Here is an 18,068-nt window from a genome sequence, read left to right on the forward strand (position 1 = left end):
GTCTGCATCCCAAATTGTTCCTTATTATTCCCTATAAAGTGCACTTAATTTGACCAGGGCGCATAGGGGACGGGAGTTTACTTTAACTACAGAGACCACAGCGCTTTAGTTCAGCTGTCAATGATTAACAATATCAGTTTTAAATCTATCACTTTAGTCTGGCTCTGTACCAGTGTCCATACTAGCATACCACTTGACATGGAGCAATGCATTGGACATTCATCCTTTGTGGTACATCTGCCAGTCATTTTGGGGACCTTTTTCTCTCTCGCCCCTCCAGGGTATAACGAAGAGCCTCAGAGCCAGAACAGAGAACCTGGTAAGTCTGGATTACACATTGAACAGTCAAGCCGATTCAATGACCCACAGGGATGCAAACTAGTGCCTTTTTGTGAAATGAAATGTGCCGTTTTGAATCCAATATAGGTGGCCTAGTAGATCTGATGAGAAAAGTTTGGAGGGGGGTGTGCTTTGGATCACTACTGGCTGTATGTGAACGAGTGATGCGCGTTTGTACCAGTACTGTCTGTATCCAAGGCTCAGCCAATCATTCACATAACAACAGAATGCAGCACGCGACTGAAGAGAGAAGAGAATCTATTTGCTTAGTTACAGCATCAGCGCGCGCTCCGGGAAACACCGCGGGTGAGTGGAAAGGCAGTTTACCAGTTGCAGCAGCGCGTCCCCTGAACGATAACGGAGAGGTCGGTGAGAAGAAGCCTGACCACGGAGAGGTCGGTGAGAAGAAGCCTGACCACGGAGAGGTCGGGGAGAAGAAGCCTGACCACGGAGAGGTCGGTGAGAAGAAGCCTGACCATGGAGAGGCCGGGGAGAAGAAGCCTGACCACGGAGAGGTCGGTGAGAAGAAGCCTGTCCACGGAGAGGTCGGGGAGAAGAAGCTTGACCACGGAGAGGTCGGGGAGAAGAAGCCTGACCACGGAGAGGTCGGGGAGAAGAAGCCTGACCACGGAGAGGTCGGGGAGAAGAAGCCTGACCACGGAGAGGTCGGGGAGAAGAAGCCTGACCACGGAGAGGCCGGTGAGAAGAAGCCTGACCATGGAGAGGTCGGGGAGAAGAAGCCTGACCACGGAGAGGTCGGTGAGAAGAAGCCTGACCACGGAGAGGTCGGGGAGAAGAAGCCTGACCACGGAGAGGTCGGTGAGAAGAAGCCTGACCACGGAGAGGCCGGGGAGAAGAAGCCTGACCACGGAGACGGTGATTGAGAAGGTGATGAAGCGTACTTCATGAACTGTAACCAAAAAACAACTGGCATTTGGAAAGTTTGAGGTGACTGAGAAACTGTGGTGGAACAAGTATTGTTAACATTAAGTATCTTGCTAGCTGATCGAATTGTCCGTTAGCTAGACAAGACATGTTGAGAAACATTATCATCTTAAGTATGTGGTTACATTTGAGAATGAGATAATTAGGTGAAAATGAGGCATTGCTTATTAGGCCAGTGGATTCAGCGATCAAGTGTAGCAGGAGCTGGGCCTGGTTTCAGCTGCTTGTCACCAGAAGTGGAAGAAGCACCATACGTTGCCTCTTTCTCACTTTTTCAGTACAGTGGATAAAAAGGGGTATGTCAGGTGTACACTCTGCCTGAATGAGATCAATTATGCCAACAAAGGTTATCATGCTCTGCTGGCACATTGTAGAACAGATGTCCACAGGCAGAACGTGTACAATGTAATAATGTGTAGTCCAAAGATATTGCTTTTGTTGTGTTCAACTTGACAGTAACACGTGGGGGGGGGTATTTAATCTGAACATTGTTTTTGCACACATGTGCACTTGATCAACCTCTACTATAGTGGCCACTATAATAGAGCAACAATAGATTGCCTGTTTGTTTCATTCTAATTCTACTTTAAGATGTTTTTTTCCCAAGTGCAATATTTAGATGTGTGTGTGTGTGTGGGCGTGGTCACAAGCGTTCTATTATAAATGCTGTCATGGCTAACTGCAATATTAGTGGATTGTTTTTTTTTTCTCAAGACTTGAATGTCATTTGCAGTAAAGTCTCGGCAACAAATAACATTGGATTGCTTTCTTTACATTTTTTAGCTGTGCGTTTGGTTCACATGAAGCACTTTTTATTTTACACACCCGACTGATCATGTAGATCCTATTCTTTGTTGTTTTAATAAGTTAAAACCTACATTTCCTCCTAGCAGGGATTTTTTTTTTTTGCATGTTTCAGTGCAACAACAAAAAAGTGTCACCTTTTTGGGCCCCTGCATCCCTGGATCCAGTATACCCCTCATTCGGTTTTGCTACATGTAAGCCTATCCATAAAATAACAGTTTGACACCTTGGTTTGAAGTGCTGTAAAAGCTCAAATTGAGCACCTCTCTCTGAGAGGAGCATCTGTTTTCAGTGGAGGTGTGTATTTAAAGAGAGGTGCTGGAACATGTTAACCATTTTAATTATACATACACACTATTCTCGAAGGCTTTTGATTCAAAGTCTGACCTTTTTGGTTGGTGTGGGAGTAGTGTGCACACTGAGCTAGCAGATGTCTTCAAGATCAAACCAAAACACCCACCCACTCACATGACCTTCCCTTGTGAGTGGAGTGGGGCATGCATACCATTACTTAGTAACTCTTTTGTGCTCCTGAATAATTCCTTCACTGAATAGAATGAAAAGACTGGGATGAGTCCCCCCGCCCCCCGGTGGATATAACACCGATTTGCATAGGTTAAGGTAACCTCGGTGTGGGAGTATTGGGTGATTTTGATATTAAGGAGAATATTGGGGTTGGAGGAGAGTAGGGACAGTAACAGTGTCTTTTATGTTTTTATTGAAAAGTCCTTTCTCATCATCACTGCAGAGGTTTTTAGGAGATGGGGCACAGTGGAAGTCTTCAGTCTGAAGAATCCCCCCTGGGGCGGCAGGTAGCCTAGTGGTTAGAGCATTAGGCCAGTAACCAAAAGGTTTCTGGATCAAATCCCCGAACTGACAAGGTAAAAATCTGTCGTTCTGCCACTGTTCCCTGGTAGGCCGTCATTGTAAATAAGAATTTTGTTTTTAACTGACTTGCCTAGTTAAATAAAGGTTTCACGTATTTGGGCTGCTGCATATTCTAGCCGCCTTTTAGAAGATGTAGAAACCCCCTCCACCCCTGTCTGGAACACCTAATTAGACTAGGCTGACACAAGAAATGCACACCACACTGGGTCTAGTAGGCCTGGTCTTACTGAAGATATCCTGTATAATGTCTCTGAGTGAGCATTTCAAGTACAATGGTTTAGAGATGCACTTACTGAAAGCATGCAGCCTTTAGGTTCATGTGTAGCTTAGCCTACATGATTACATCTTAAGTATTATTTGTTTGGATTGATAACGCACACAACAATTCACCAATTTAAGCCTACAGAAATACCCTCTTAGACCTGCTCTAATACATTGGGTTTGTTAAATGTGATACTCCGTGTGTAACGTCCATTTTGTAGTTTACTAGGCTACTTGAGGCTACTTGAGTCTCTCTCTCTCTCCTCCTCTCTCTGCTCTCTCTCCACGCCGCTTTCCAGACCTAGCCCCGCACCCTGTCACTCAAGGAGCACATTTATTGTTGCTTGACCACGAGACACTTGCGTTCGGTCTGCATGGTCATTTAATTTTTTACATTTTTTTATTTCACCTTTATTTAACCAGGTAGGCTTGTTGAGAACAAGTTCTCATTTACAACTGCGACCTGGCCAAGATAAAGCAAAGCAGTGCGACACAAACAACAACACAGACTTACATATGGAATAAACAAACATAATCAATAATACAATAGAAAAAGTCTATATACAGTTTGTATGTGAGGTCGATGACGACAATGATGTTTCCACTTGGCTTCTTAATATAAATCCACTTGTGTTTTGTAATTACACTTTGTTTTTGTGCGTTTCTTACATCTGAAAACAGCTAGTTTGTCTTCTCTTAGCAAGTTGGGCCTAAATCTTGTTAGCCACAAATCGCTAGTTAGCTGGCTAGCAAACTAATAAATGTCAGAGCACGACGAGGCACAAACAACTGCACCCCCAACACAACCACTCCTGGATGCTCCTCTTCTGGACTTGCAGTTCATCATTATCTGTTATCTGCTGATCCATTGGTCTCTAATGATTTGTTGCGCGGCTGCCTCTTGCCCACTAGTTTAGTGTGTCTGGTGAGTGACTGTCATTTCACGTTACCAGGTTCTCTTCACAACGCACACACATGGTCTGTCCTAGAGAGAGAGAGAGTTCTGTCTTAGGTCGGTGCGACTCTTCTAACATTAGGCAAATGTAGGCTATTTGCAAATATACATGATTTCTTGTTCAAAGAAACATCTGTTAATAGTATCAGGATATCCAACATTTAAAAATATTGACTTCTAATTTTGCTGCAGTTTGAACTAAGGAACCACACGTGTTGCTTGTTGTCTCAGTCAGTCTCACAACCTGAGATCTCTGCTGTTTTGCTCGGTGGAAAAGGAATCAAACGTCCTGGAAGGAAGAGTTTTTAATTTCACTTTGGCTCAGTCTCGTCGCCATGGGAGATTCCTTAAATAAAACAAACCCACCAGCTCGTCCATATTTGTTGTTTATAGACTTATTGGAGCCGACGGAGCACAATATTTTCAACTTAGTCACAGCTGAACTTGTCAACCGCTGTTGGGTGAGCTATTCCAACGAGAGAACGTGAAATAACCAACGATTTGTCTGTGCTGTGCTTATCCACAGTCCCATAGCATCTTGTCTTATCTGTTGTTAACTGTACTGCTGCAACGATCACCTGGTAGATGACTAGAGACAATAAGTGGTAGTTCCCCAATATGTGTTTAAATACTGAGAGGATTTAAATGGGGATGTACTGCGGTCGGTGGTCCTGATTTTATTTGGTTTTACCGCCACCCTGTTTTCTTTCACATTGTTTCTGTTTAAATGCTCCTGAGTTTGACTCTCTGTTTTCCTCTTCTCCACAGATACGCCCAGGTTGCTAAGCCACACCAGAAGTACCTCCCTAGACGGATCAGCAAAAAGCTACGGAGCAATCAAGGTGGGGCTGCATGACTATGTAACTACATGACTACAGTTGCTCTTAATTCAATGACCCCCCCCCTCCCCCCCTCACATCCACTTGATACGATCAGTGTTTGTATCTCTACTATACCTGTAGAACATACCATTTAGCATAGTAGCGTTACACTATTCCTAAAAGCTAGAACAATCTCGGAAGACCACATCGTTTTGCCAACACCAGATTTTAAAATGGCAATTTGTGAGCTTCAGTGCATAGTTAGAGACTCAAATCAAATTTATTTATATAGCCCTTCTTACATCAGCTGATATCTCAAAGTGCTGTAGAAACCCAGCCTAAAACTCCAAACAGCAAGCAATGCAGGTGAAGAAGTGGCTAGGAAAAACTCCCTTGAAAGGCCAAAACCTAGGAGGGGTGGCCAGTCCTCTTCTGACTGTGCCGAGTGGAGATTATAACAGAACATGGCCAAGATGTTCAAATGTTCACAAATGACCAGCATGGTCAAATAATAATCACAGTGGTTGTCAAGGGTGCAACAAGTCAGCGCCTCAGGAGTAAATGTCAGTTGGCTTTTCATAGTCGATCATTGAGAGTATCTCTACCACTCCAGCTGTCTCTAGAGAGTTGAAAACAGCAGGTCTGGGACAGGTAGCACGTCTGGTGAACAGGTCAGGGTTCCATAACCGCAGGCAGAACAGTTGAAACTGGAGCAGCAGCACGACCAGGTGGACTGGGGACAGCAAGGAGTCATCATGCCAGGTAGTCCTGAGGCATGGTCCTAGGGCTCATGTCCTCCGAGAGAGAGTGAGAAAGAAAGAAAGAATTAGAGAGAGCATACTTAAATTCACACAGGACACCGGATAAGACAGGAGAAATACTCCAGATATAACAGACTGACCCTAGTTACCTGACACATAAACTACTGCAGCATAAATACTGGAGGCTGAGACAGGAGGGGTCAGGAGACACTGTGGCCCCATCCGATGATACCCCTGGACAGGGCCAAACAGGCAGGAGATAATCCCACCCATTTTGCCAAAGCACAGCCCCCACACCACTAGAGGGATATCTTCAACCACCAACTTACCATCCTGAGACAAGGCTGAGTATACCCCACAAAGATCTCCGCCACGGCACAACCCAAGGGGGGGCGCCAACCCAGACAGGAAGACCACGTCAGTGACTCAACCCACTCAAGTGACGCACCCCTCCTAGGGAAGGCATGGAAGATCACCAGTAAGCCAGTGACTTAGCCCCTGTAATAGGGTTATAGGCAGAGAATCCTAGTGGAAAGAGGGGAACCAGCCAGGCAGAGACAGCTCCAGTGCCTTTCTGTTCACCTTCACGCTCCTGGGCCAGACTACACTCAATCATATGACCTACTGAAGAGATGAGTCTTCAGTAAAGACTTAAAAGTTGAGACCGAGTCTGCGTCTCTCACATGGGTAGGCAGACCATTCCAAAAAATGGAGCTCTATAGGAGAAAGCCCTGCCTCCAGCTGTTTGCTTAGAAATTCTAGGGAAAATTAGGAGGCCTGCGTCTTGTGGCCGTAGCGTACGTGTAGGTATGCACGGCAGGACCAAATCGGAAAGATGGGTAGGAGCAAGCCCATGCTTTGTAGGTTTGTAGGTTAGCAGTAAAACCTTGAAATCATCCCTTGCCTTAACAGGAAGCCAGTGTAGGGAGGATAGCACTGGAGTAATATGATCAAATTTTGGGGTTCTAGTCAGGATTCTAGCAGCCGTATTTAGCACTAACTGAAGTTTATTTAGTGCTTTATCCAGGTAGCCGGAAAGTAGAGCATTGCCGTAGTCTAACCTAGAAGTAACAAAAGCATGGATGAATTTTTCTGCATTTTTGGACAAAGTTTCTGATTTGTGTGTCATCCGCAAAGCAGTGAAAGTTAACATTTATATTTTTGAATGACATCCCCAAGTGGTAAAATATATAAACGGAACCTTGAGGAACACCGAAATTTACAGTTGATTTGTCAGAGGACAAACCATTCACAGAGATAGACTGATATATTTCTGACAGATAAGATCTAAACCAGGCCAGAACTTGTCCTTATAGACCAATTTGGGTTTCCAATCTTGCCAAAAGAATGTGGTGATCGATGGTATCAACAGCAGCACTAAGGTCTAGGAGCACGAGGACAGATGCAGAGCCTCGGTCTGACGCGATTAAAAGGTAATTTACCACCTTCACAAGTGCAGTCTCAGTGCTATGATGGGGTCTAAAACCAGACTGAAGCATTTCATATACATTGTTTGACTTCAGGAAGGCAGTGAGTTGCCGTGCAACAGCTTTTTTTTTGAGAGAATAATGGGAGATTCGATATAGGCCGATAGTTTTTTTTATATTTTCTGGGTCAAGGTTTGGCTTTTTCAAGAGAGGCTTTGTTACTGCCACTTTTATTGAGTTTGGTACACATCCGGTGGCTAGAGAGCCGTTTATTATGTTCAACATAGGAGGGCCAAGCACAGGAAGCAACTCTTTCAGTAGTTTAGTTGGAATAGGGTCCAGTATGCAGCTTGTGGGTTTAGAGGCCATGATTATTTTCATCATTGTGTCAAGAGATATAGTACTAAAACACTTGAGTGTCTCCCTTGATCCTAGGTCCTGGCAGAGTTGTGCAAACTCAGGACAACTGAGTTTTGGAGGAATACGCAGATTTAACGAGGAGTCTGTAATTTGCTTTCTAATGATCATGATCTTTTCCTCAAAGAAGTTCATGAATTTATTACTGCTGAAGTGAAATCCATCCTCTCTTGGGGAATGCTGCTTTTTAGTTTGCTTTGCGACCGTATTGTTCTTATTTTCATCAATTTGAGTTGGAAAAATAGGATGATCGAGCAGCAGTAAGGGCTCTTCGATACTGCACTTTCCAAGCTAGTTGGAAGACTTCCAGTTTGGTGTGGCGCCATTTCCGTTCCAATTTTCTGGAAGCTTGCTTCAGAGCTCGGGTATTTTCTGTATACCGGGGAGCTAGTTTCTTATGACAAATGTTTTTAGGGGTGCAACTGCATCTAGGGTATTGCGCAAGGTTAAATTGAGTTCCTCAGTTAGGTGGTTAACTGATTTTTGTCCTCTGACGTCTTTGGGTAGGCAGAGGGAGTCTGGAAGGGCATCAAGGGATCTTTGGGTTGTATGAGAATTTATAGCACGACCTTTGATGCTCCTTGGTTGGGGTCTGAGCAGATTATTTGTTGCAATTGCAAACATCATAAAATGGTGGTCTGATAGTCCAGGATTATGAGGAAAAACATTAAGATCCACAACATTTATTCCATGGGACAAAACTAGGTCCAGAGTATGACTATGGCAGTGAGTAGGTCCGGAGACATGTTGGACAAACCCCACTGAGTCGATGATGGCTCCGAAAGCTTTTTGGAGTGGGTCTGTGGACTTTTCCATGTGAATATTAAAGTCACCAAAAATTACAGTATCTGCTATGACTTCAAGGACCGATAGGATTTCAGGGAACACAGTGAGGAACGCTGTATAAGGCCCAGGAGGCCTGTAAACAGTAGTTATAGAAAGTGATTGAGTAGGCTGCATAGATTTCATGACTAGAAGCTCAAAAGACGAAAACGTCTATCATAAATATAAGCAACACCTCCGCCTTTGCACTAGTGTAACCAGGAGGTGAGGCCTCATTTAACACAGTACATTTATTGGGTTTAAACCATGTTTGTCAGGCCAATCACATCAAGATTATGATCAGTGATTAGTTCATTGACTATAATGACGTGAGGGATCTAACATTATGTAGCCCTATTTTGAAATGTGAGGTATTATGCTCTCTTTCAATAATGGCAGGAATGGAGGAGGTCTTTATTCTAGTGAGATTGCTAAGGCGAACACCGCCATGTTTAGTTTTCATCGACGGGGCTGTACTGGAGCAGGTTGAGAGCTTCAAATTCCTTGGTGTCCACATCAACAAACTAGATTGGTCCAAACACACCAAGACAGTCGTGAAGAGGGCACGACAAAGCCTATTCCCCCTCAGGAAACTAAAAAGATTTGTCATGGATCCTGAGATCTTCAAAAGGTTCTACAGCTGCAACATCGAGAGCATCCTGACCGGTTGCATCACTACCTGGTACGGCAACTGCTCGGCCTCTGACCGCAAGGCACTCCAGAGGGTAGTGCGTACGGCCCAGTACATCACTAGGGCAATGCTGGCTGCAATCCAGGACCTCTACACCACACGGTGTCAGAGGAAGGCTCTAAAAATTGTCAAAGACCCCAGCCACCCCAGTCATAGACTGTTCTCTCTACTACCGCATGGCAAGCGGTACCGGAGTGCCAAGTCTAGGACAAAAAGGCTTCTCAACAATTTTTACCCCCAAGCCATAAGACTCCTGAACAGGTAACCAATGGTTACCCGGACTATTTGCATTGTGTGTGACCCCCACCCCCAACCCCTCTTTTACGCTGGTGCTACTCTCTGTTTATCTTATATTCTTTGTCACATTAACTATACATTCATGTACATACTACCTAAATTGGCCCAACCAAACAGTGCTCCCACACATTGGCTAACCGGGCCATCTGCATTGTGTCCCACCCAACCCCTCTTTTTACACTTCTGCTTCTCTCTGTTCATCATATATGCACAGTCACTTTAACGATACCCACATGTACAGGCTTCTGCCTGACTAACAGGTGTCTGTCTATAGCCTTGCTATAGCCTTGCTAATAACAGGTGTCTGTATATAGCCTTGCTACTAACAGGTGTCTGTATGTAGCCTTGCTATAGCCTTGCTACTAACAGGTGTCTGTATATAGCCTTGCTATAGCCTTGCTAATAACAGGTGTCTGTATATAGCCTTGCTACTAACAGGTGTCTGTATGTAGCCTTGCTATAGCCTTGCTACTAACAGGTGTCTGTATGTAGCCTTGCTACTAACAGGTGTCTGTATGTAGCCTTGCTACTAACAGGTGTCTGTATATATCCTTGCTATAGCCTTGCTACTAACAGGTGTCTGTATATAGCCTATACCTTTTTTTGGCACCATTGGTTAGAGCCTGTAAGTAAGCATTGCACTGTAAGATTTACACCTGTTGTATTCGGCTCACGTGACAAATACACTTTGATTTGATTTTGCCCAACCTAGGTCGAGGCACAGACACGGTCTCAATGGGGGGCCGTTACCTTACAGACAATACGTAGTTACGGGCCGTTACCTTACAGGCAATACGTAGTTACGGGCCGTTACCTTACAGGCAATACGTAGTTACGGGCCGTTACCTTACAGGCAATACGTAGTTACGGGCCGTTACCTTACAGGCAATACGTAGTTACGGGCCGTTACCTTACAGGCAATACGTAGTTACGGGCCGTTACCTTACAGGCAATACGTAGTTACGGGCCGTTACCTTACAGGCAATACGTAGTTACGGGCCGTTACCTTACAGGCAATACGTAGTTACGGGCCGTTACCTTACAGGCAATACGTAGTTACGGGCCGTTACCTTACAGGCAATACGTAGTTACGGGCCGTTACCTTACAGGCAATACGTAGTTACGGGCCGTTACCTTACAGGCAATACGTAGTTACGGGCCGTTACCTTACAGGCAATACGTAGTTACGGGCCGTTACCATACAGGCAATACGTAGTTACGGGCCGTTACCTTACAGGCAATACGTAGTTACGGGCCGTTACCTTACAGGCAATACGTAGTTACGGGCCGTTACCTTACAGGCAATACGTAGTTACGGGCCGTTACCTTACAGACAATACGTAGTTACGGGCCGTTACCTTACAGACAATACGTAGTTACAGGCAATACGTAGTTACGGGCCGTTACCTTACAGACAATACGTAGTTACGGGCCGTTACCTTACAGGCAATACGTAGTTACGGGCCGTTACCTTACAGGCAATACGTAGTTACGGGCCGTTACCTTACAGACAATACGTAGTTACGGGCCGTTACCTTACAGACAATACGTAGTTACAGGCAATACGTAGTTACGGGCCGTTACCTTACAGACAATACGTGGTTACGGGCCGTTACCTTACAGGCAATACGTAGTTACGGGCCGTTACCTTACAGGCAATACGTAGTTACGGGCCGTTACCTTACAGACAATACGTAGTTACGGGCCGTTACCTTACAGACAATACGTAGTTACGGGCCGTTACCTTACAGACAATACGTAGTTACGGGCCGTTACCTTACAGACAATACGTAGTTACGGGCCGTTACCTTACAGACAATACGTAGTTACGGGCCGTTACCTTACAGACAATACGTAGTTACGGGCCGTTACCTTACAGACAATACGTAGTTACGGGCCGTTACCTTACAGACAATACGTAGTTACGGGCCGTTACCTTACAGACAATACGTAGTTACGGGCCGTTACCTTACAGACAATACGTAGTTACGGGCCGTTACCTTACAGACAATACGTAGTTACGGGCCGTTACCTTACAGACAATACGTAGTTACGGGCCGTTACCTTACAGACAATACGTAGTTACGGGCCGTTACCTTACAGACAATACGTAGTTACGGGCCGTTACCTTACAGACAATACGTAGTTACGGGCCGTTACCTTACAGACAATACGTAGTTACGGGCCGTTACCTTACAGACAATACGTAGTTACGGGCCGTTACCTTACAGACAATACGTAGTTACGGGCCGTTACCTTACAGACAATACGTAGTTACGGGCCGTTACCTTACAGACAATACGTAGTTACGGGCCGTTACCTTACAGGCAATACGTAGTTACGGGCCGTTACCTTACAGACAATACGTAGTTACAGGCAATACGTAGTTACGGACCGTTACCTTACAGACAATACGTAGTTACGGGCCGTTACCTTACAGGCAATACGTAGTTACGGGCCGTTACCTTACAGGCAATACGTAGTTACGGGCCGTTACCTTACAGGCAATACGTAGTTACGGGCCGTTACCTTACAGACAATACGTAGTTACGGGCCGTTACCTTACAGACAATACGTAGTTACGGGCCGTTACCTTACAGACAATACGTAGTTACGGGCCGTTACCTTACAGACAATACGTAGTTACGGGCCGTTACCTTACAGACAATACGTAGTTACGGGCCGTTACCTTACAGACAATACGTAGTTACGGGCCGTTACCTTACAGACAATACGTAGTTACGGGCCGTTACCTTACAGACAATACGTAGTTACGGGCCGTTACCTTACAGACAATACGTAGTTACGGGCCGTTACCTTACAGACAATACGTAGTTACGGGCCGTTACCTTACAGACAATACGTAGTTACGGGCCGTTACCTTACAGACAATACGTAGTTACGGGCCGTTACCTTACAGACAATACGTAGTTACGGGCCGTTACCTTACAGACAATACGTAGTTACGGGCCGTTACCTTACAGGCAATACGTAGTTACGGGCCGTTACCTTACAGACAATACGTAGTTACGGGCCGTTACCTTACAGGCAATACGTAGTTACGGGCCGTTACCTTACAGGCAATACGTAGTTACGGGCCGTTACCTTACAGGCAATACGTAGTTACGGGCCGTTACCTTACAGGCAATACGTAGTTACGGGCCGTTACCTTACAGACAATACGTAGTTACGGGCCGTTACCTTACAGACAATACGTAGTTACGGGCCGTTACCTTACAGACAATACGTAGTTACGGGCGGTTACCTTACAGACAATACGTAGTTACGGGCCGTTACCTTACAGACAATACGTAGTTACGGGCCGTTACCTTACAGGCAATACGTAGTTACAGGCAATACGTAGTTACGGGCCGTTACCTTACAGACAATACGTAGTTACGGGCCGTTACCTTACAGACAATACGTAGTTACGGGCCGTTACCTTACAGACAATATGTAGTTACGGGCCGTTACCTTACAGACAATACGTAGTTACGGGCCGTTACCTTACAGACAATACGTAGTTACGGGCCGTTACCTTACAGACAATACGTAGTTACGGGCCGTTACCTTACAGACAATACGTAGTTACGGGCCGTTACCTTACAGACAATACGTAGTTACGGGCCGTTACCTTACAGACAATACGTAGTTACAGGCAATACGTAGTTACGGGCCGTTACCTTACAGACAATACGTAGTTACGGGCCGTTACCTTACAGACAATACGTAGTTACGGGCCGTTACCTTACAGACAATACGTAGTTACGGGCCGTTACCTTACAGACAATACGTAGTTACGGGCCGTTACCTTACAGACAATACGTAGTTACGGGCCGTTACCTTACAGACAATACGTAGTTACGGGCCGTTACCTTACAGACAATACGTAGTTACGGGCTGTTACCTTACAGACAATACGTAGTTACGGGCCGTTACCTTACAGACAATACGTAGTTACGGGCCGTTACCTTACAGACAATACGTAGTTACGGGCCGTTACCTTACAGACAATACGTAGTTACGGGCCGTTACCTTACAGACAATACGTAGTTACGGGCCGTTACCTTACAGACAATACGTAGTTACGGGCCGTTACCTTACAGGCAATACGTAGTTACGGGCCGTTACCTTACAGGCAATACGTAGTTACGGGCCGTTACCTTACAGGCAATACGTAGTTACGGGCCGTTACCTTACAGACAATACGTAGTTACAGGCAATACGTAGTTACGGGCCGTTACCTTACAGACAATACGTAGTTACGGGCCGTTACCTTACAGACAATACGTAGTTACGGGCCGTTACCTTACAGACAATACGTAGTTACGGGCCGTTACCTTACAGACAATACGTAGTTACGGGCAATACGTAGTTACAGGCCGTTACCTTACAGACAATACGTAGTTACAGGCCGTTACTTTACAGGCAATACGTAGTTACGGGCCGTTACCTTACAGGCAATACGTAGTTACGGGCCGTTACCTTACAGGCAATACGTAGTTACGGGCCGTTACCTTACAGACAATACGTAGTTACAGGCCGTTACCTTACAGACAATACGTAGTTACGGGCCGTTACCTTACAGACAATACGTAGTTACGGGCCGTTACCTTACAGACAATACGTAGTTACGGGCCGTTACCTTACAGACAATACGTAGTTACGGGCCGTTACCTTACAGACAATACGTAGTTACGGGCCGTTACCTTACAGACAATACGTAGTTACGGGCCGTTACCTTACAGGCAATACGTAGTTACGGGCCGTTACCTTACAGACAATACGTAGTTACAGGCCGTTACCTTACAGACAATACGTAGTTACAGGCAATACGTAGTTACAGGCCGTTACCTTACAGGCAATACGTAGTTACGGGCCGTTACCTTACAGGCAATACGTAGTTACGGGCCGTTACCTTACAGGCAATACGTAGTTACGGGCCGTTACCTTACAGGCAATACGTAGTTACGGGCCGTTACCTTACAGGCAATACGTAGTTACGGGCCGTTACCTTACAGGCAATACGTAGTTACAGGCCGTTACCTTACAGGCAATCATTTTGTCATCTGTCTTTTCCAACATGTTTTAGTACCTTTCTTTGGAAACACAATTCATTAACATGGCCTTGTCATGGAGAATGGGATATGTTCCACATCACAGAGGGACAGTTGATAACAAAAGGCTTCCTTTCGCTCAAATTGTTTTGTTTCACTTTTTCCTTTTGACACTAAATGATGCAGTATGATGATTGGTTGACATCTGTAGGCTTGGGCCTTCATCTTTGGCTGTCGACAGTCTTTGATCAAAGTTGTAAAGGTCTTAACGTTCTAGATTACTGTTGAGATGCTGAATGCATAATGGTGTTTTGTTGTGCTGAACAACATGAAAACTACAGCAACAACCATGTTGACTAATCAGTGATGCTTTGAATTTAAAACCAGAATCTGTTAAGCCTGCGGTGTCCTGCCTGGTACTCTAACTAACCCTTTAACATTTGCCCTCCCAGGAGGAGAGTGTCCCCACGCCAGCCCTGCTAGCGGGGCCGAAGGAGATGGTGTCGGCCAAAGAAACGGTGTCGGCCACGGAGGAGACGGAGCAGACGCTGGACAACTTTAAGACACGGCGCTCTCAAGCCATCGCAGCTAAAGCGCTGGAAATCGAGAAGGTAAGAGGTCCCACTATCTAATGACTCCCAACTGCTAGCTAATACTCTGCTACTCTGCTAGCTAATACTCTGCTACTCTGCTAGCTAATACTCTGCTACTCTGCCAGCTAATACTCTGCTACTCTGCCAGCTAATACTCTGCTACTCTGCCAGCTAATACTCTGCTACTCTGCTAGCTAATACTCTGCTACTCTGCTAGCTAATACTCTGCTAGCTAATACTCTGCTAGCTAATAACCTGCTAGCTAATACTCTGCTACTCTGCTAGCTAATACTCTGCTACTCTGCTAGCTAATACTCTGCTACTCTGCTAGCTAATACTCTGCTACTCTGCTAGCTAATACTCTGCTAGCTAATACTCTGCTAGCTAATAACCTGCTAGCTAATACTCTGCTACTCTGCTAGCTAATACTCTGCTACTCTGCTAGCTAATACTCTGCTACTCTGCTAGCTAATACTCTGCTACTCTGCTAGCTAATACTCTGCTACTCTGCTAGCTAATACTCTGCTACTCTGCTAGCTAATACTCTGCTAGCTAATACTCTGCTAGCTAATAACCTGCTAGCTAATACTCTGCTAGCTAATACTCTGCTACTCTGCTAGCTAATACTCTGCTAGCTGTGTGGTAGTGTCGCTATCTCTAGTCCTAAACCTTTCCTCCATTTGGATTAATGGCTCTCTGAAACCCTGTTGCATGTATATGATGTCTCAGGAACATGTCGTTTTCATTTGAGTGCGAGAGGGACAAAGAGAGGGAGGATGAGTTGGCAGAAAGGCCTTCTCAGTGTGCCTGCCCAGGCCTCCCTCTATACACAGACACACTGCATTACACTACCACTTATCTGTTCCTGTTAAACCAGGGCAGGAATGGCCCTGCAGTGTTCAGGCAGGCCACCCACGGTGTGGGTACTTCTTTTAGTATTATGTGAACACACACACACGCACACACTCTTACGCAGAGATAACACACAAACGCTTACCACGTCCTTTCTCAACCAGGTCACAGCAGCAGTTGTGGTTAGAGGCACTGGCTTGTAACATCTGTTACAGTGTGGAACACCAAGCCAAACTCACCAGACCTAACAGAAACTGGGATGGGTGAGGCTGGGGATGTGGCTGGAGTACAGGGCTAAGGCTGGGGATAGAGATGTGACTGGAGTACAGGGCTAAGGCTGGGGATAGAGATGTGACTGGAGCTGAGGCTGGGGATAGAGATGTGACTGGAGCTGAGGCTGGGGATAGAGATGTGACTGGAGCTGAGGCTGGGGATAGAGATGTGACTGGAGCTGAGGCTGGGGATAGAGATGTGACTGGAGCTGAGGCTGGGGATAGATTGGGGCAGATGGGGCTGGGGATAGATTGGGGCAGATGGGGCTGGGGATAGAGATGTGACTGGAGCTGAGGCTGGGGATAGATTGGGGCAGATGGGGCTGGGGATAGATTGGGGCAGATGGGGCTGGGGATAGAGATGTGACTGGAGCTGAGGCTGGGGATAGAGATGTGACTGGAGCTGAGGCTGGGGATAGAGATGTGACTGGAGCTGAGGCTGGGGATAGATTGGGGCAGATGGGGCTGGGGATAGATTGGGGCAGATGGGGCTGGGGATAGATTGGGGCAGATGGGGCTGGGGATAGATTGGGGCAGATGGGGCTGGGGATAGAGATGTGACTGGAGCTGAGGCTGGGGATAGATTGGGGCAGATGGGGCTGGGGATAGAGATGTGACTGGAGCTGGGGCTGGGGATAGATTGGGGCAGATGGGGCTGGGGATAGATTGGGGCAGATGGGGCTGGGGATAGATTGGGGCAGATGGGGCTGGGGATAGATTGGGGCAGATGGGGCTGGGGATAGATTGGGGCAGATGGGGCTGGGGATAGATTGGGGATAGAGATGTGACTGGAGCTGAGGCTGGGGATAGAGATGTGACTGGGGCTGGGGATAGATTGGGGCAGATGGGGCTGGGGATAGGGTCGTGGCTGGTGCTTTGACTTAGGTTGGAGTTGGCATGAGATTCAGACCTACACTGATTTAGTGTGATTGCTTCAGTCCATAGCTGTTTATTTACCTCCACATGGATGGAAGAGGCCACCTCTTACCACCCCTGAGCCACGAGCACTCATCCCTGTATCCTGTCCAGAGCTTCAGAGGAGGCTGTTGAATGAGCACATTTGCAGTGAGGGATGAGGACTAGAAATAGACTCCGTATGATTTGTGTTCTCAGTGGGGTCAGTCGGGTCAGTCGGGTCGATGTTCTTATAGTACCCTACTTTACTGCTTTAGCCTTATTTACGTAATATGTGAATTACGGGCTAGGAAAGCAAATGAGACAACCGAGACATTTATTTATGCTAAGATCCAGTAACTTCCTCTTGAAATGCTCCTGTGTTACATTAGCAGAATTTAAAAAATACAATCAAATCAGTCGGATAACAACCTAGCAGTTGACAATTCTTGATCTCATAAGCCTATATTTAATTGATGGTACTACACCTTTCAGATTTAGCTTACAGATTTTCCACAGATTTTTTTTTAAGCATGTTTTTACAACTAACTTTTTGGTTAGAGAAACTAGATCAAGTATCAGAGAAACTATTCAGCTGAATTTGAATATCGAAACCAAAATGGCTGGCAGTTATTTTCTGAAGAGTCCCTCATAATTTCTGTCACTGAAACCTAAACGTATACATTTCTCCCCTATTAGTCCCTGAGATGTCCCAAATGTAGCCCTATCCCCTTAATGCTGCTCCAGTCCAGTCTGCAGTCAGCCCAGGCTGATTACGTGGCTGTTTTAATAATGTCCTCTGTGTATCAGGCCCTCCAGTCATTACATCCACTCATTACTACACTTCCCTTATTAACTCAGGACCTCTGCCCGCTCCCCTCTGCCCGCTTGTCTCTCTGCCCGCTTGCCTCTCTGCCCGCTTGCCTCTCTGCCCGCTTGCCTCTCTGCCCGCTTGCCTCTCTGCCCGCTTGC

The 18,068-nt window shown here is 46.0% G+C and overlaps 1 protein-coding gene across 3 annotated transcripts in view; it reads left to right on the forward strand.

Moving 5' to 3' along the window:
* Positions 1 to 18,068, forward strand: part of LOC135509008 (periphilin-1-like) — a 47,328-nt gene that overhangs the window by 19,239 nt on the left and 10,021 nt on the right. For all 3 annotated transcript variants that reach the window (XM_064929290.1, XM_064929292.1, XM_064929291.1), the window contains 3 exons: positions 281 to 319; positions 4,961 to 5,034; positions 14,938 to 15,096. In XM_064929290.1, the coding sequence (XP_064785362.1) occupies positions 281 to 319; positions 4,961 to 5,034; positions 14,938 to 15,096 (272 nt within the window). The remainder of the gene's footprint in view (positions 1 to 280; positions 320 to 4,960; positions 5,035 to 14,937; positions 15,097 to 18,068) is intronic.

The sequence above is a fragment of the Oncorhynchus masou genome, chromosome 22, assembly GCF_036934945.1.
Source record: "Oncorhynchus masou masou isolate Uvic2021 chromosome 22, UVic_Omas_1.1, whole genome shotgun sequence".
In the NCBI taxonomy this organism is placed as follows: domain Eukaryota; kingdom Metazoa; phylum Chordata; class Actinopteri; order Salmoniformes; family Salmonidae; genus Oncorhynchus; species Oncorhynchus masou.